Source organism: Globicephala melas, chromosome 7 (genome assembly GCF_963455315.2).
Source record: "Globicephala melas chromosome 7, mGloMel1.2, whole genome shotgun sequence".
NCBI lineage: Eukaryota > Metazoa > Chordata > Mammalia > Artiodactyla > Delphinidae > Globicephala > Globicephala melas.
In genome coordinates this window covers 76,122,269-76,143,457 of record NC_083320.1, presented here as the reverse complement: position 1 = coordinate 76,143,457, position 21,189 = coordinate 76,122,269, and the positions used below count along the sequence as shown (strand labels likewise).

General features: G+C 34.4%; 1 protein-coding gene across 6 annotated transcripts in view; it reads left to right on the top strand.

The window, feature by feature from the left end:
- Nucleotides 1–21,189, top strand: part of GALNT13 (polypeptide N-acetylgalactosaminyltransferase 13) — a 560,834-nt gene that overhangs the window by 358,197 nt on the left and 181,448 nt on the right. For all 6 annotated transcript variants that reach the window (XM_060302436.1, XM_060302437.1, XM_060302439.1 and 3 more), the window contains one exon: nucleotides 841–958. In XM_060302436.1, coding sequence (XP_060158419.1) covers nucleotides 841–958 — 118 coding nt within the window. The remainder of the gene's footprint in view (nucleotides 1–840; nucleotides 959–21,189) is intronic.

Sequence of the window (21,189 nt, the reverse complement as noted above, 5' to 3'; positions counted from 1 at the left end):
GCTTATACAGAAAACTTGTGTGGTTCACACATTAACCACTGATTTTAATGAAACTTTTTAGATTAAAAATTAAAAATTATTCTTTTTGAAACTTAACACCTGACTTCTTAGTTTCTATAGAGAAAGTTTGGATATGAGAACCAAAAGCATTTATTCCTAGTAACAACTTTTGGATCTTGGCCAAATGTCCTTCTAAAACTGTGAATAGCATACAGGATTTATGTTTATCCATAGGGTTATATGATTCATTCTATCATTTTAACTGGGTAAAGAGCTGTAAACAGTTAGATATAAAGTTCTATGGTACTTATACTTATGTGACTATCATTAGATACTTATTGCCTATAAACATTTTACAGCATTTAATATTTTTCATATTTAAATAGGCTATAGATCTTTTCATAGAGAAACCACTTCCATACATTTCTAGAGTTCATATTCAAATAATTTATAATTAGGTGACAAAAGACAACTGGTAGTTTCATGACCAGTTCATCTCTTTAAGGATAGTGCTAAGAGCACTAACTTCTCTTCACTATGCCTTTCAGAAAGGATGTATGTGCCTCTGTCTTAAATGGCCAGTGTTCCTTCCTTGTATCCGTTTGATCACCTGTAAGAAAAATATAGACTAATCTAAATTTAGTTTTACAGAAAGTGTGAAATAAAATGCTATTTATTAATTTTAAAACCTCTAACAACTTGGCTTTATGTTTCCAGTTTGAGATTTTTGAGTACTATTTTTTTAATTTAAAATGTCTCAAAAATATTTGCTGTAGTCTCATTAAACTCCACACATTGTTTTCAAAAGATATTCTTTTCTTTTTGTTTTTTTTCAACTAGGACCCCTACTATGGCTGGTGGCCTATTTTCTATTGACAGAAACTACTTTGAAGAGATAGGAACTTACGATGCAGGAATGGATATCTGGGGTGGAGAGAATCTTGAAATGTCTTTTAGGGTAATTGCATTTTACTTTATTTTTTGACTCTGAACATACTATGCTGTAGCATGCACATATAGACTCAGTAATTTACTGTCAAATCTTTTCTGTAAAGTGATACAAATTACTGATCAGTTGGTCATTTTAATACTTGTTTAGAAACTCTGCTAGAGTCTTTTTGCATGCAATATTTACTGTTAAATGGGAAATTAGAGGCATTTTTTAAGTTTTCAAAATAATTCTTTTATACATAATTCAAAGACACTAGGGCTTTTCTAAAAAGACGGGCTTTATTTTTTAATAAAGCATTATCCTATGAAATCACTTTGTGTTTTTGAACTGAAACTTGGAAGTGTTTATGATATCTAAATTTGCAAGTGCTGCTTGAGGTTATTCTCAAATACCTTTAAGAATAACCTGTGGTCAAAGGAATTCTGGATAATTCAAGTAACATGATTTTTCACAATCATAGACATTATTGTTTGATAAATCAGTTTTAATAATGCAAATGCACTTATTAAATGGCCTTCCAAGCAAACAAAAATTAAGAATTAATCCCTCGTATAACCAATACTAGGAAGCATATGAATAATTTTAATATATTATTACATTCAAAAATTTTAAATACACATAAATGTTCCATCTTACTAAGAAACAATAAGGGCTAACATACTGTTTTTTTCTTCAAACCACATTCAGTATCATTTTTAAAATGAGTCAAATTAATAATACTGTTGTTTTTTCTTGCCTATAATTTAACCTGAATGATTTGAAACACTCTATCGTTTTGCTGGCATTATTTGCACAACAAAATTATTAGAGTTTAGATATATTAATCTATGAAGTTCAAGAGTTATGCCTTTTAATTTCTTATTTAGAAAGTAAACTTTGTTTTTCACAAATATAAATATGTTTGATGTTGTGTAAGCAAATGTCAAAATTTGAGAATAAGAATTACTTTGAATTTATATAATGTGGAAGTTAATGGATCTTGGATAATCTGAATTATTTTAGAAGGACTAGGATGTCCTTGTTATACAACTTTTTGCCTATAAATCTTCCTAATAGTCCAATGTCTGAGAAGATCATTAGTTAATGAAATTTTATTCTTCCCATATTTGCTTATATACTCATAGTCAGACCGAGCTTGCCCCACAAGACTTAGTAGCATACTCAGGAATGTCTTCTTGTTATGAAGTACAGAATACATCTTTGCACAATCTTTGGGACATTTGGGGACCCAACTTTTTTACTCAGTGTAGTTCTCAAAGTACAGAATATAAGAGCTGACAGTTTAAAAGGAAGAAGAAAAAAGAAAGAAGGAAAGGAGGGAGGGAGGGGGGAAGAAAGGAAAGATAGTATACTCAAGACCTTAAAAACAATTTTCTCTTACCCTTAGATTTAATGAAGAGAGTATTTATACATTCATTAACCAATATTCCTTGGATGCTATGCTGGAAATTCATAAGGAAAAAATATCAACATAGCAATACTACTCTTACCTAGTGATCCTATTGCCCATCTTTTTTTCCTTCTTTCCTAACATTCTTATTCACTTCTTTTCTGCTCACCTGTTAAGCTTGATTCTCTGCCACTAGGCTCCCCTTACTTTCCTCACAGAGCTCCCAGATTAGATGGATGCTCTTCATCTAACTGATTGAAAGATGTGTCAGGGAGAAATGTATTAGGAAGGAATTTAGTGGAATAATATGATATGCCAGGAGAACATAATCAGGAAATACAACAGAGATATTAAGGTATCAGAAAGGGAGATTTGAAAATATGGTATGTGATGCAGATACCAGGTGAACAGAGTGAATGCAACTAGTGGCCAAAAGAATGATCAGATCACTAAATAATAACACAGGAGGTTTTCTGTGATTGGTTGTTTAAGATTATTAAGAGATAAAGTACTCCTAAGTGACTGGTCTTTGATTTAGTTTCCGTATGCTATCAATAGAAACAAAATGTATATTTTGCTTTTTATTAGACTCCTGATTCATGTTTTACTTTACTTTTCTTTCTATGACATGAATATGTGTTAGCTTAATAGTTGATACCCTGGCTGAGGAAGATATTGAGTGAGAGAAAATGCTGGAACAGTACATTAGCAAAGGGAGGACACTCTCCTTTAGATTAATTTCATAACTCTCCTTTAGATTAATTTCATAACGAGATGTGTGACTTCAAGAAATGACAGTATGTTGGAGATTTATAATTAGAAGATCTTTGTCTAATATCCAGCTTAATTATTTTACAACAAACTTATATTGAACATGTAGTATGTCCTTTACACTTTCCGGATCCTGAGACTGCCAAAGTGAAGAAGGCCTTATGCTTTTACTCTCAGGGAAGCGCATATCAAAGAAGAGATACATAGGTATCAGTGACAGTAAAATGTCATCATTTCTTTTGTAGATTTATGTATGAGGTTTTCTTGTCTCCATCATGTTAGTATAGACCAATTACTTAACCTCAACTGTGAAAAGGTGATTATAATAATAGTAAAGTTATAGTTATCTTATAGCTCTGGTCTATGTAGATTTGAGGATGAAAAACATAGAAATATTAAATTCCTGCAAAAAATTAGTAGTCTGGCTGGCCTTATGGGAGTTTAAGCCAATTCAAAAGAATACACTTTGGGGGATTTATTTATAACAGTATCACTTGATCTTTGATTCCCAGAGTATTGTAAGTACTGACAGACCTTGAATATCTGATGAAAACTGTAGACCTCCCAAGAAAGAGGCATCCGTCTCCTACACACAGTAGGTTTGAACACAGTTTCAAAGGGTTGAAAAATCCCTTGAAGTCTCTGGATAAAAATTCTTGGCATAAAATAATAATGACTTCTAATATTTATAGAGCTAGTAAATATAATAGCTGAAAATTGAACCCCAGCATTCTGTGACCAGTGGCCGTGCTGCTAATTACTGTACCACTACCTCCCCTGTAAAGGTCCATCCCTCCGTAACATGACAGCCCTGACAGCTGATGGTGTTATCAGGAGAGGGGTAGAAGCTAACATGCAAATGCAATCTTCCTGAACAATGCCGAGACGGTTGTCTCATCTAGTGACTTTATCATCTTCTTATATGCTTTAGCCTCTTATGGATAATACATGTCCAATAGCAGTGAGAATATGTACAAGTAGATCCTAATGCTCCTGAAAACTTAGTCTCGGATACAGTTCTCCACTCCTTTACACAACAATCATCAAAATAACATAAATTCCAAGATGTAAATGTAAATTTTAACTGATATTATTGATTTCCTACTCAATAGTTACAGGACATACAGTTGTGAACAAAGTAGACAAAACTGTGTGTCCTTATGGAACTTATATTTTAGTGAAGGAGACAGACAATAAACAAGAGAAGCAAAATACATTAATATATTAGTGATAGGGCTTCCCTGGTGGCGCAGTGGTTAAGAATCCGCCTGCCGATGCAGAGGACATGGGTTCCAGCCCTGGTCCAGGAAGATCCCATATGCCAGGGAGCAACTAAGCCCATTTGCCACAACTACTGAGCCTGTGCTCTAGAGCCTGCACACTGCAACTACTGAAGGCTGTGAGCCACAACTACTGAAGCCCGTGCGCCTAGAGCCTGTGCTCCGCAACAAGAGAAGCCACCGCAATGAGAAGCCCCCACTCGCCGCAGCTAGAGAAAGCCTGTGTGCAGCAACAAAGACCCAACGCAGCCAAAAATAAATAAATTTATTAAAATATATATATATACTGGTGACAAGTGTTAAAGAGAAAAAACTAAGGAAGAGAAGAGGAATATGAAATGGTAGATCTTGGAAATTGTTAGGGGTTGAAATTTTATATAGGAAGAACTCAGAAATGAATATTCATATAAAATAGTTTATGACAAAATTAACCCAGTATAGTATGAATTTATCATCAAAGGTATCATCTATCTTTAGAAGTCCAGTGCACTATCCATTGCACACAGAGCCATTCATCTATCTTTGAATAATATCCCTGATGTTATTAGTACCACCCAATAAGCATCACCACCTGAAATCCTTGCCTTGCATTAGGCAATAGCACAAGAGCATTATTTCCAAAAGCGCACAATATGTGAGATAATCTGTCACTGTAGAACCAACTGAGGTCGTTTAAAAGAGTCAGAAGGCAGCAAAAGACTCAGAAGAGTGTCCCACTGCCCTGAAGCGTAGACTAGTGGTTACAAGAATGGTCTGGGAGGGAGGCAGCCTGGGTTCAAGACCTAGCTCTAGCACTTATTAGCTGTGCGAATTTGGGTAAGGTGGCATGTCTCCTAAGCTCTAGTATGTTTGCATCTAGGCCTTAACCATAGATAATCAAATGAGAGAATGTTCATGAAAAGCCCTTTAAAACCAGAATATGCAATACATATATAAAATACTGCTGCTCTAAGTGTTAGTCAATATGTGGTTCTAAATCTCTCCTGACCAGAAAGAGATTACATTTTAGAAAAAAACAAAAAACAACAACAACCACAACAAAAAAACTTTCTTTTTAGACTGCTGCAACATCCTCTGAGATAACCACTGACATTCTAAGAACTTACAGTGTAAACTGTTTACCTACACTCATAAAATGGCATAAATAAAACAACTGAATTTAAAATAACCAGGAAGGTGTCATCTAGAGTTGGTGTGACAGGTACTGAATTTATACATACACACACACACAAACCGAAGTCAATTTTTTAAACAGACAAAATATATATGAAAAAAGAGTTTCAAGACATTGGACAGTAAGTCATAAATGATGATGGTCTCTGAGAGATGGGAAACAAACAAGGAGGGGCCTTGAGTTGCCATGGCTTACTGCTTTGAGATAGTGTCTAGACTTCAGCAACATGAAGGGAGACATAGCCAGATCCCAGTGGACTCCATGAGTTGAGGAAATGGGCCAGAGTGTCTGGAGAGCTCAAGGCAGCTAGAATTTAGTGGACAGAGTAATGGAGAGGAGAGAGCTGCACAGAGAACTCATGAAATATGGAGTACTGAACAGTGCACATGTGTGAGAAGATGACCCAAGGTTGAGGAAGAAACTCATAAATCTTAGAGGTCTCACTGCCCCAGTGCTCACTTAGGACCAGCAATAATGCCTGTACCCTCCAACCAGACTGATTTGTGGAGCATGGTGTAGAGTAAATATTGGGAAACTACATAATATGCTTTGACATAGGCCATGCAACAAAAAGAAGTCAAAAGTAAGAGTAATAATATTTTGGACTGAATGAAAATGAGCATAAAGCATATCAAAGTTTGTGGTGCCACTAAAAGCAATACTTAGGGGGAATTTAGAGCACTAAATGTCTATGTTAAAAGAAGAAAATAGAAACGATCTAAAATCAATGACTTCAGCTTCTTCCTTTGGGGACTGGAAAAAAGGGAGGAGAGTAAATCCAAAGTATGTAAGAAAGGAAATAATAGAGATCAAAATAGAAATTATGAAATATAAAAGAGGAAAAGTTTAGATAAAAGTAAGTAAACCAAAAGCTGTTACCTTGAGAAGATCAGTAAAACTGATACATTTCTGACCACACTTAATAGGAAAAATAGAAGATACAAATTACCAACATTGGAAATGATAACAGTCACATCATTATGGCTTCTACAATTCTTTAAAGGATTAGAAAACAATATTATTTACAGTGTTATGTCAATAAACTTGGCAATTTTGATAAAATAGATAATTTCCTTAAACAATAAAAACTATCAAAGAAGAAGAAATAAATCAACCCAATAATCGTATATTCAGCAATAAATTTGTAGTTTAAAATTCCTTTTCACAGAGGAAACTCCATTGCCAGATGACCACACTGGTGGATTCTACCACACGTTTTGGGTGGAAATAAGAACAGTTCTATACAAAGTTTTACAAAATTGAAGAGGAGATAATACGTCCTGACTCATTTTATGAGGTCAGCATTTTCAAAGAGCAAAACTTGACAGAGACATTACAAGAATTGAAAACGACACACCAATGTCCCTCATGAATATAGATCCAAAAATTCTAAATGAAACTTTAGTAAATCAATCTTCTCAATATGTAAAATGAATGTACATCATAACTAACTGAAGTTCATCCCAGGAAAGCAAGGCTGGCTTAACATACAAAAATCAATCAACTTAATTCACCAAATTAACAAACCAAAAAAAGAAAAATCAAACAACCATTGGAACAGATGCTGAAAAGTATTTGATGAAACCCAAATTCTATTCCTGATTAAAAAATAAAAAGTAAGTGAGAAAAAGCCCTGAGCAAACTAATTATAACAGGGAGCTTCCTCAACCTAATAAAGGGCTTTTGTAAAAATCCTACATCATATTTCATGTTGAAAGACTGAATGTTTTCCCCATAAGATCAGGAAAAGATAAGGGCATTGGCGTTTACCTCTTCTACTTAACATTATGGTGGAGCTTGTAGGCAGTGGAATAAAGCAAGAAGAATAAACAAAACATTAGAAAGGAGAAAGTAAGCTGGTCATTACAGATGACATGATTGTCTAGAAAATTCAGCAGATGTGTTTTTAAAAAACTACTAAAACATTATCTTACCATGTTTGCAGGATACAGGAATACTATAGTTGTTGTATTTTAAAATACTTGTAACAAACAATCAAAATTAAAATAAAAAGTCATTTAAAATAGAATCAAAAATATGAAATAGTGATTAATCTGACAAAAGATATGCAAAGACCTTTACTCTGAATACCACAATATATTGCTGAGGGAAATTAAAGAGGAACTACAAAAATGGAGAGATATATATACATTTATGATTTGGAAGACTCCATATGCTATTAAGATGTCACATATATGGACAACTAATTTAAAAGAAATAGGCAAAGGCTATTAAGTGGAAACAGGATAGTTGTTTTTTTTTTTTTTTTTTTTTCTCAGTACGCGGGCCTCTCACTGCTGTGGCCTCTCCCACTGCGGAGCACAGGCTCCGGACGCGCAGGCTCATTGGCTCACGGGCCCAGCCACTCCGTGGCATGTGGGATCTTCCCGGACTGGGGCACGAACCCGCATCCCCTGCATCGGCAGGCGGAATCTCAACCACTGCGCCACCAGGGAAGCCCAGGATAGTATTTTTAATAAATAGTACTGGAACAACTGGATATCCATGTGGAAAAAGTATCTAAAATGCATACCTCACACTATATAAAAAGTTAACTTAAAAGTAAAACCTAAAATTATAAAATTCTAAAGAAAATATAGGAGAAAAATTTTTGTGACCTTTGATTAGGCAGCCCATAAAGGTAGAAATCAATAAACTGGACTTCATCAAAATGAAAAAAATTTGCTCTACAAAGCCACTGTTAAGAGATTGAAAGGACAAGTCACTGACAGGAAGAAATTGTTAGTAAATAATATATCTGATAATGGACTTGTATCCAAAAAAACCCAAAGGTTCTCAAAACTCAGTAATAAAACAACCCAAGGAAAAATAGCTCACAGATTTGAAGAGACACTTTACTAAGGAAGGCAGATAGATGGCAAATAACCACGTGAGAAAATCTTTAACATTATTCTTTATTAGAGAAATGAAATTAAAATAATGAGATAACACTACACATCTATCAGAATGGCTAAAATTAAAAAAGAACATGTTGGTGAGGATGTAGAAGAGCACATACAATTGAGGTGGGAATGGTACAATGGTACAATAACTCTGGAAAATAATTTTACTATTTCTTAAACAGCTCCTAGGTATTTCCCCAAGGGAAAGGAAAACATGTCCATACAAAGAGATGTACAGTAATTTTCAAATTCCTTATTTGGAATAGCCAAAATCCAGAAACAATGCAAATCTCCATCAAAGGTGAATAAGCTATGATTTATCCATACATGGAATTCTAGTAAGAAAAGTGAGTGAACTATTGATACACCCTAGAACATTGTGAATCTTGAATAATTGCGAATGAATGAAACAAACCAGACAAAAGGATAACATACGAGTCCATTTACATAAAATTTTAGAAACTGTAAACTAACCTGTGAATGGCAGGAAGCAGATAAATTGTCTAGGGGCTGGAGATTGGGGTGGGAGAGAAGAGCTGGAGGGAAGGATTACGAAGGGTCATATGAAAACTTTGGGGGCTAACGGAGATATGCGTTACCTTGATTGTGGGGATGGCCTCACAGATTTCACATATGCCAAAATTTATCAAATGGTACAATTTAAATATATGCAGTCCGATGTATATTAATTATACCTCAGTAAAGCTGTTAAGTAGTAAAACATGCACACACACACACACACACACACACACACAGAGGCATCTTCCAAAGAGAAACAAATGAAGGAAAATTGTAATTGATGGTAACTAGTCAGCTGTAGACCTCTATAGTTTAGGGGAGATTCTCATTATATCTTAGCCCGTTTTCTTTTATTTATTTATTTTTTTTAACATCTTTATTGGAGTATACCGGTTTCTTTTAAATACGCTAGATATGATTCTAACAATCTACTTCTCAGGACAGCTATGTGGATTAAATAAGACAATACTTATTGAATTTTTTATAAACTGTACCATACTGTGGACATTTTAATTTTATTATTATCACTACCCTTAAAAAGTAAGCTGTTTTGTCAACAACCAATAGTTTAATTAACAAGGTGGAATTTACTTTAAATACCCCAATTTTCTTTCCTTCCAAGTCACTCTGTAAGCAGCAATATATTTATCTGAAGAACATAACCAAGTGAAATGTTTCATGATGTGAAATCCATTTATTTCCAAATTGCACAAGCAATGAAGTAGAAAAGAGAGTTGACATAATAAATAATGGAAAAATGAAAGGCAGAAGTTTTCATTGAACAGAATAGCATGGTAAATGAGGTGAAAATGTTTGTAGACTTTTTGGGGATTGTGGTACCCAGGCTTTTCAAAGTATTGAAAGAAAGTAAAGAATTTTCTAGAAATGTCCATGCAGTTCTAATTTTGACAAATGAAAATGTCAGTCATAATAACTTGTTAAATAGAAATCAATTTTGACAAAAGTCTAGTTGAATTATTTCTGTTAGCACTCTTTGCTTTTATTTAAACTTAATTCATGCAAATCTGAGCATACTGGATTGTCTATCATATATAAAACTTGACTGTTTTTATTTGCCTGGTCATAGAAATCAGACTATAATAGAAATCTTTAAGTTAGCTTAATCTAACTAAGTTCATGTGTTATCCACGATTTTGGTGGAGATGGTTTTGTGAAATAGTTTGATTTAAATATAATAAAGTACTCTCTTAATATTAACATAGAGATTTCTTAGCCTCTTTTTCCCCCCAGATTTATTGAGGTATAACTGACAAAAATTGTATATATTTGAGGTTTACAACATGATGTTATGCATATGTGATGTGGGAAATGATTACCACAGTCAAGCTAATTAACACGTTCATTGCCTCACATAGTTATCTTAAGATCTACTCTCAGCAAATTTCAGGTATATAATACAGCATTATTAACTATAGTCACCATACTGTACATTAGATCTCAGAATTTATTCATCTTATAACTGAAAGTTTGTACCTTATTGGCCTCTTTTTTAAAAAAAGTCTAAGAGGTCATAAACTTAGACATAAAAGTCCAAGAGATCATGTTCATGTACAGCCTCCATAAAGAATATAAACCAATATCAATGATTTAGTCCAGCAAACTACTCTAAGTTTACCTATCTGGTGCAGGATAAACCTTAAACACATTGCATGTGGCTTAAAATTTTTGCTTCTGTGCTTACAATTAGATTTTCTGGCATGTGGACCACCACTCTAACTTAAACAATTGTTTAAACATCTCTCTTTATTCAGTCTCCTTATCCTTTGTTTAATTGATATTATAGAATAAAATATTTCTAGATAAGGGATAGCTGAGACTTTGTTTCTAGGGACTATGTTACATCTATTATATATTTTTAGAACATTGGGTCAGTAGGATCATATAATGATATTTAATTAAGGTGTCTATAGAGAACTCTATTTTACCAAAATAAATGGGTTAGAATTTTATTTTGAATGTTAAGTACAATACATACCTGATTTCCTGTGCTCCCTTAGAAAGCACAAGTTAACGACAGGAAAATTAGATATTAATCAAACTTTAGTGTTAGAAAATGTTAGCAGAACTTGTTTTGCTTTTAAAATTATAATAGCCTAAGGCTTGGTAATTTTCATAACTCTACCTCTTCATTTGAACTTTCTAGTTCACTGAAGCAGAATGTGAGAACAGACTTACACTGGATAGTCATCTATGTGATGTTTCACCTCGTAAACATACACTACATGGAGACATACTTAGTTTTAGAAATATAAGGCATTGTAGGAGACTTAGGTACACTAGGACTTGTTATTAATCTCTGGTTCCCTTTTACGGTCACTTAGTTATCTCTTAAAGTGATTTTTTTGAAAAATATTCTTTGGGGTTGTTAGTACCACTCACAGTTTAGTACCTCTTGAACCAATAACATTCATTGCTTCTTTTTCATGACCTCATAAAGTCTTATCATATGAGTGATTCTCTGAAAATGTAAACATATACTATATATGTCAGCCTGCAAATGTACTCATCTAATGTCCAGCTTATTCTGTCTGCTCTCTGTTTATTTTATCCATTTATCTGTCTATCAATCATCTATCGATCTACCTATCTATCTAAATTTATGTGTATGTGAGTCTGAGTGCAAATAATTAAATATTCATGAAGACTCGGAATGCAAGTCTCATAGTTATTGTAAAGGATATAATGTGACAATAAATATATGGATTTTAAAGTTTACAGCTTAAATGATCTCTATTGCAAATGAGTGTTGAGAGATACTCACCAGACATCCTGAAGGAGTTGGGACTCAGATAATTAGGAGAATTAGTGAACTGTGAAACTCTGAAGATAGATAGAAATGAAATGCATAAAATGAGAAAGAAATGGAATGAAAATGATATAAAAATAGTTATCTGTAAAATCTACATTTTTATTTCCATTAATATATAAACCAGAGTTGAGTGATATTTTTACGGGGTTTATTCAGAAATACTCATTGGGAATAAATTTTACTGAAAGATCACTCTAAATTTTTCTTCTGTCTTCTTGAATTAAACCATTAAATGGAAATAAAGATACGGGAAAGAGAAACTATTGATTTCTGAACTATGATAGAAACATTTTTGATGATGTTATTCTTTAACAAATGCAGGTACATTTCACAGATACTAAGAGGAATTTCCCTGTATATAGCAATAGCAATAAGCCAGATGTACCTAGTTTTTTACTGAGTTTTAGCACATTAAGAAACCAACAATCTTTATTAGAGACAAATATCTGAAATGTCACTTTTGGGAAACACACTCCAATTCTGTGACTGTTTTCTGATCCTTCTCTGCTAATGTGCTGCTACCCCATGTGTATTCATGTTAACTATAAAAATCTTTATGATCCTTCTGATCCTAAATATGAAGGACTTCAATTTAACTGTTTGAATTTATTGCAATAAAAAGAGCTTTTTGAAGAATTTAATGTGCTCAGAATTATTGCAAAGAAAAATTTGACACTTTCTGCCATGGCCTTATTTTACTAAAGCTTCCCGTTAAGTGTACTTAATCATACAAAATGGCGCTGAGAATTAAGTCATTTATCCTGCTGATTTACATTTAAAGTGTGCCTAAAATATTCTGATAATGAAATGTTTAACTTTCTTTTTGTATCTAAATATGTGCTCAGTGAATTAACTTTGAACTATTTATTTTACAAATCAAGGTTCCATTTTTTTTCTTAATGGAACAGGAAAGTTAAAGCAAATAACTTCCAAAAATATTTCTAGTTTTGAAATTTTAAGGATCATTTATATATCTTGGGTTTGGTGAAATGAAATAAACCTGCCATTAAATTCAAACAAAGTTTGCAAGTAAATTTAGTTTGGAGAATTCACTAATTAACTCAGAAATATTTGTTAGTAGTTGGACATACAGACATGTAGAAGATCAGTCCCTGGTCTGATAGAACTTGTGCTAGGGGAAGAGGATAGACAATAAATGAGTAAACAGAAAAATAGTCTGTTAAATTCAGATCAAGATGAGTGCCTTGAAGAAAGTAAAATGAGAGGTAGAGCATTGCATTTCCTTAGAGTGGTCAGGGAAGACCATTCTAAGGAAGCATTTTAGCTGAGACCAAACGGACAGGAAGAATCCAGCTGTGCAAGGCTTTGCAAAGAGAACATTCAATATAGAGCATAATGCAAGACAGAGTATTACAACTCTCATTCCAAGTCTGTAGGAGCACAAATATCCTAATGCTTTGGGGGAAGAAAAGCTTTCTTATTCAACAGTTAAGAACAATTTATTCTCTCAGAGCAACATTTGCTGAACAAACTAAACTCCTCTAGGACTTTATTTTTTGATGAGGCTTTACATTTGAATAGTGCTTTATAGAATTCTTTTACACATATTATCGTAATGGATCTCAGTAGCTTTTCTCCCCCCATATATTTGGTTTTAACTTTAATGCATTTGTTATGTTTGCATTATACTTCAGATTACCTCTCTATAGCAGTCAGGTATCAATCTACCCTCATCTTATCCATCAATCAATGTAAATAATTACATACCTAGACCTGCACTAGACACTCCGGATGGTATATCTGCAAGGTATACCATCTCCAAATTGATTGAGAGTTTGGAGAGTATAATGGCATCTAGGATCATTTCAAGTTGCAAACATAAAACTCATTAAGTTCAAAGAAGGGAGAGATTTCTGTGATCTAAGATAACCAGGGAAGAATTTATAAATGAAAAATTCAAGAGTCTTGCCTTATAGACAGCAGGACAGAAGAGGAGCAGGGGCCAGAAATCAGTGAACTCTCAGATCTTTACTCTTGTGATCCTACTTTGTGCTTTGAGCCATACCTATGTTTAGGCTAGAATGTCTGGTTCCCCCGCCTTTTGTTTTCCCTCTTGAGAATAAAATATCAGTAAGCCATTAAATATATATTTTGCCAAACTAGGCTTCACATGACAGAGTTAATGAAGTATCCATTAAAAACTCCAGAAATTGAACCTATTACTTTTTTATATACCTATATTTGACCCCTTGAAGATTTCTAGGACAAAATTCCGAAACTGTTGTTTCTATATATGTTCATTCAATTTGGAAACCTGGTGTACCTTGCTAACCAAAATGAACACATTCAAAATCAAATTCATGTACTTTTTATTAAAGAGCCAAATTTAGATCTCTATGGTAACCACTGCAGTAAATGTACATCTTAAGCTATGATTATACTGTCACTCTTAGTGATGTCTGTCTTAAGTACATGACTACCAGTCGTTTCACTGTTGTTCTAGTCAACCAGAAATGTAGTTTAAAAAGGAAACCTATTATGAGACTTATTTAAATAAGGCTGAATGATTTCAGCAATAACTGATTCTAGATGCCAGGAATGATTCTTTTGAGGGTGTGAGATAATGTGGAGGGAAGACTTTGATCCAACTGTTCAGAATTTGAGTATTATGTACCAATGAAATTGAATTTTAAGTGCCATTGAAAACGTAGTTGGAGCTTTTTAAATAGATTTTTAAATTACCCTTAAAAATATATCTATGTTGAAAAGTTTCACTATATCTGCAAAAATTCAAACTTGATGAATTAAAAATTCTTAAAATATTTTATTACCAAACTACCACTGGTTTACACTGCAAATATGCTAAAATTGAAATCAAAATTTGGTGTAGCATTTCTCTATTGCCACCATGATGTGCCTGGCTACTAAAACTTGTTTCTACATGAGCTCCTCCATTGTCAAAGATTTGACTACACTTTTCTACTCATTTTATTATTTCGTAGTTCAACAATATGCAGTCTTGATCTTATATATTTTCTCTATTTTAATTGGTCAACCAAAATGTTATTTGTTTTATTTTAATATTTTTATTGAAGTATAGTTGATTTACAGTGTTGTGCCCATCTCTGCTGTACAGCAAAGTGACTCAGCTATACACATCAGACATTCTTTTTTTTATACTTTTTCCATTATGGTTTATCATAGGATATTGAATATAGTTCTGTGTGCTATGCAGTAGGACCTTGTTGTTTTATTTATGTTTTTAAACTCTGTATTTTAATTGGTCAACCAACTCTATATTCTATATTTTTATTTGGGTTTGAGAAATCATCTTAACCTCTGGAATTCCTGAATTAAGATAGGAATCTATAAATAAATTGTTTAAGGGTAAAATGTCCCACACTAACCCTGTAATGATGAATGGTAATTAGACCTAATGAAAGACTAGTGCTCCTTGATCATTTCCCTGGCCCTGCAAGAGAAGACCCCAGGAACTACAAGCTTTCTTTTCATTTTGGGGGTACAGAATGGAAACTTGGCTCTTTAAGGTCATGGAAAGTTAAAGGTGTACCTGAGGAAGTTGGAAATGTGTTACAGAGTGGAGGCAAAGTATAAGGAAGGTGACAGATTTGAGAGTTAGCTTTACAGAGTTGATAGTTTAATGAGCATATGAGAATGGATGTTTGCCAAGAAAGAAAATATAGAGGGCGGAATAGCAAGGCATGTCCTTAGGTAGCACCTGCATTTAGGGGTGGGAGAAAAAAAGAGAAAGCAAACGCTAGGACAAAGCTGTCAGGGAAGAACAAATATATACATCAGAAGAACTTAGAATGTTATGGTGATTGTCAACAGTGTCAAATGCTGCAGAGAAGTGAGAAAGAATAATGAAAGCTCATAAAAAGTTTCATGTGTAGTTTCAGATGATAGAATCGAGATACTAGAATATAAGATGTTAAGAAAATTGAATTGTAAAGATAACGTAGAGAAAAGCCAAACTTTTTAAGAAGTTTCTCAGCAAACAGGAAAGAAAATGCATGGTAACTTAAAGGGTAAATATGATCAAGGTAATTATTTTATGTTTGCTATTCTTTTATCATAGGAGATAAGGTAAATGTAAGCTGATAGAAAGGATTTAAACATCTAAAATGTACTGAAAAAGAAAGAGAAAGGCACAACTGATGAGATAAATATCTACAGATGTTGGAAGAATATTCTAGATATAATAAAGTACACCTGTGTAATTCTTTTTAGTTTACCACACAGTTTTATGCTCACTATTTCACTACGTTCTTACCACAGCACTGTGGATGAGTTGTTGTTATTGTCTTATTCTATAATTAAAGGTTTTGAGTTGCAAAGAAACTAAGTCATGTGGCTGGAAGTTGTAAGGGCTGAGCATCAAACCCACACCTTCTGCTCCTACTCTAGAATTCCTCTATTTGAGTTTAAGGTCCTAAAGGCAGGATATTTATCTTTGGAGAGTTGACTCTTTTTCTTAAAATGGAGAAAAGAAGCTAAGGCTATATGAGATATTTCAAGGTGGAAATGAATAGAAAGTTGGCTCAACTGTTTCTGAGCTCAAGAAAAGTGGAAAGCAGGAGGTTATCTACAGAGAGGATGAGATTGATATTGGGAGCTTGATGAGAGGAGACAGTTTTGGATTAAAGGCAGCTTCTTCAGCAAGCACCTGAATGAGCAATGATGTTCTCTATGAAACAAACTTTAAATGTCCTAAGAATGACATCTTGCAATTTTAATGAAACAGAGAAGAGGAAATTATCTTCCCTGTGCTTTAAGCATCATATCTGGATGCATCACACTTCTTCTAAAGTGTAATGTAACCTACACTGACTACTACCAATTTGTTTTTAAAAAATTTAAAACTGTCAAAGTAGAGTATAACTTCCCTTCATAGTGGGTTTTGTGGGTATTTGTAATGAGCGCTTGAGGCGATATCAATACGGATATTTTTATGTGTTTCACGTCTATCTCACTAAACATTTTATAGCAAAAAAAAGATACCTGTAAGATGATTTTTGGAAGGGAATCATAGTGTTCCATAGATGGCATTAGAGTTTTATAGGTGTTGCCAAGGGAAATTCTTTATCTGAAGCAAAACGTATACCTTTGTATGAAAATGTCTCAGGTCCTTGATAAAAAAACAAAATGTCTCCAGCTAATTAAAAACCAGGAAAAGAAAATTCTGTCCATGAAGGGATTATGGTTGGAGTGAGTACTCTTAAGACAGTCCTTTCCTTGTAGGCATGAGAGACTGCTCTTCAACTGCTCGTCAAGTGCAAACTGATGACTAGACATTAATATGCTCAGTCCTAACACTCACAACACCTAAGACTGGCCTGTGAGCTACTTGAAGACAGAGAGCCGTGTTTTATTATCCTTTCTCTAAGCCCCAGAGCCCAGCATGGTGCTTGACACAAAGTCAATGGCTAGTAAATATTTGCTCGGTAGATGCCAGCCAAGTTCTGAGGGAAAATGCTTGAGGGGAGAGAGGTCATTCCCTCTCCTCAAATTTATCACGGGCCTTCCATTTGAAAAGCACTTGACGGCTTTGCAAATTATACAGGAAGTTTCATTTAAACTAAAATGTTATAGCTGCAATCAGGGGAGGTGGATGGTTTAAAGATGGAGAAATTGAGTAACTGAAGGATAACGGTTTTGGAGGTACCAGGTTTTCTTTTCCTACCCCATGCAAGTTCTTTTTAAGTATCTCTGGCATTCATAAAGAGCAGGAGATGTTGTCACACACTGTAGCTGGATACCCAGGTGGTCTACTGGTATTCAGAGGGGACTGTTCTGGCATGAATTCTAGGGCAGCATCACACAGCTGTCGTGGGCTGCTCTGTGGCTGCAAGCGGCAGATGTTACTGATACCTGACAGGCGGTCAGATCGTCAGACACAAGAGGACACCAGTGTAAAATGCAAAATATCTGACCCAAATCTCATTTAATAATCACAGACCCTTTCCATCTAGTTCTCAAAAATCTCACCTACATACAATTTTTTACCGTTTAAATGTATTTGTAGGATTAATTATACAATGAGGAACGCACAAATTCCAATCATTCTAGATTTTTCTTAGTCACTAGTCCCCTTAAAAGCACTGACAATATTCCAAAACCTCCAGTATTATCAAACTTTAAGATTATTGATTATTGAAAGATGAAAAAGCGTCACTGTATTGCATATTATTTGTGTTCTTTTTTCACGAATTATCTGCCTGTGACCATCTATGCTAATAAAAAAGCAATACTTTATTGTAAATATGAAAAACTAGGCCCTAATTTTCTTAAGCAGAGTCACCTTATCTTACATCGGAGTTTCAATATCCGGTAGGCTACTCGATGGTCTTCATTTTCACATGTCATTTAAGCAGCAGGAGGGAGATTTGCCATAACACAGTCAGGACTATGTGTTGCTCTGTTGATCTAAAGGGGAACTGGGAAATTCTGCAATACCAGCCGTCCTAATAAGATGTGGAATAACGACAGGTAACAATTCTCCTGATGCCAGGAAACACAGTGGCCATAATGTGTGGTAATTCTGAAGGTCAGAATGCTCCAAGGCTAAGAAAGTTGTTGAGAGGCAAAAAGTAATAGTGGAATTTATATATTAAAATGTTGGCCTGTGTACATTAAAGGTATTTCCACTATTCATTTTAACTGCTGAGAATGGGTGTTTGTGTTTGAGAGGAGTGGGAGACGAGGATAAAAGGACTCCATCTGTGACCACAACTACCTCACTATACTTGTGTGCACACTGGTTCACACACAGACTGCCTCAGTTCCTTTTCAGAAGAATTCCTCCACTTCGTCACACCCAGTATGAGCACACCTTTTCGTGCTTCTGCTCTATGTTGCTTCTCTCCCTTCCTTGTACCTCATCCCCTACACCTCAACCCCCAAGAATCACTTGCTAAGTCTTTGGCAAAGGAAAAAATGAACTGGCTTGGGAGACTGCCCTTAAACTCATTTCAGGATTAATTTGTTAAGTCCTTTATCAAATGAGTAGATATAAGAGGGGCCATTTTGAATGTGGGGCTTTCAGGAGGTTCAGTTCTAAGTTAAGAGGCAAAGTACTTTAGAAGGGAAAGCAGTTAATAACTGGATATTTTTAGAACCAAATTAATGGGATATATGAAATGGTATAGATTCAACTCAGAATTTTCTACATTTAATGCCAAGGTGAAAACAAAATCTTCAAACAAATTACTCTAATATATGGCTATTTCTTGAAAAACTCATGGAGAACAAAAGTGCTTTTGTATTTTTCATTGTTTTCATAACATTTGTGACCTTTCTAAAATAGAATTCCCAGACTTGAAGGGAGAAGACACATTGATTGCCTCATAATAAGTTTTGCAAACTCAGACTTTCTCTTGCTCAGAGAATGGTATCTTTACCATGTACTTCTAATACAGCTAAAGTAAAGTAAGCTCATCTAAGGAGGAAAATGTGGATTCAAATTTTGGAGAGTTTTATCATTCCCATCTAAAAATCTGATCTCTGAAAGTGGTATTTACTCTATACAAAGAGATTAATCTGAATCCTAGAAACTCAGAAGAAAACCTAGTCTTCTTTTCCATGTGAATTTTCTGAGGACTGTCAAGCTTAAGTGACTTGTTCCAAATCCTGCAATCAATTTGTGTTTATTTGAAGTCCAGAATCCAGTTTTCCAATTTCAAATCAGATGCTTCCTTCTCTTTTTCATACAAATAATCATTCTATTAAAAAAAAATTATCAAGTACTGGATAGATTCCTCAGACATGTTGAATCTGTGATCTCTGGCAACTCAGGTGAGCACTTAAAGGCCACAGAAGCTTGATGTACAAGAGTCTTCATCTTGAGATGTTATGGTGATATCAGGATATGACTTGAGCTCTAGAGACCTCTTCCAGATTGCATAAATGACCTCAATTACACTATGAAGTGAAAACTAGGTTAAGAGACAAACCAGCCAATTAAAGAAGACATTCCCCAAATCAAGCTGACTATGAAGAATAACTGGGAAGTTTCTTGTCCAGAATGAATAGAAAATGCCTACTGAGCCCCTTATCATGACTTCCATACCTCCTGTGTTTCTGCCAACTTATCAAAGATCACAGCGTCTTCAGGGTCTCACTGAAGGCTCTTTTAGACTTTGTTTCAACTGTAAGAATTAAAGGATTTGTCATCAGTCTACTTGAATATGTATAAACAAAGTGGAGACTTGAAGTGCCGATGGGGATTATTTGAAACAAACAATGAATGTAGAGTGAGATAGGTTGAAAACTGAGTCATAGTAACTTGTTTCATTTTTCGCTTTGCCAGAACTAAGAAAAGAAAAGCTTTTGTTCCCAATTCCACTTTATAATAGATACATTTTGTGTACACTCTGTAATTTTCCAGATTCCTCTATATCAATATTAAGAGATCAATCAGTTAATATGTACTGAGCACCAATATTTCAAGCATTTTTTAAACTTTGCACACACTTATGTAACAGTATATTTAAGTTGTGATTTTTTTCACTATGTGTGAATTATACCAGTTACGTAAAGTGAAACGTGATGATGAAATTCAGTTTCATAAAGTGACTTTCAATTTCATGTGACGATGAAGTTCAGTTTCATAAAGTGAAATGTGTGATATTTTTTCTCAAAGAGATAATAATGTGGTCAGGGAGATAAGACTAATATATACAAATAATATATTTATGTCAGTATACACACAGATAAATATACATGCACACACACAAATATTTATCAAGATGGCATACTATATAGAACTGAGAGCTAAATGGGGTAGAGTGGGATGAATGTACAGTAGTAAATGCTATGAGTCAGTGAAAATTAAGATCAGTGAAAGCATAGTTAAGAACTGGTTACTGGAAGAAAATGTATATAAAATGAGCTTATTAGAGAGGACAAAATAGATAAGGGAAAGCACATACAATAATTCTTAATTTTAATCCCCCAAATTATGTCAAGTTATTGAATTCCCTTCTATTTCCCTTGCCATCACTCTGGTCCCAGTCATTCTCATCTCTTTCCTAGATGATTACAATAACCCCTTAATAAATCTCCCCTATTTGCTTCATTCCAATTCTTTTTCATATAAAGGCTAAGTATTGTTACGTGCACTGCTTTGCCTCACTCCTCACAACAACCCCCTGAGGTGGCTTCTTCAAGTCATGTTATTACCTGAAATCTGAACCACAGAAAGATGAGTTCACCCAGCTGGTAAGTGGCAGAGCTGGGATATGGTCTCAGGAACTAGAGCCTACACACTCATAACCATTGTGCTTCGTGCCCTCCATGATATATTGTTGTGGTGGTTGCTATTAAAGCCATATTAAGCAGTGACTTGGTGCCAGTGACAGTACGTGTGTGGGCCGGGGGTGGGGGGTGA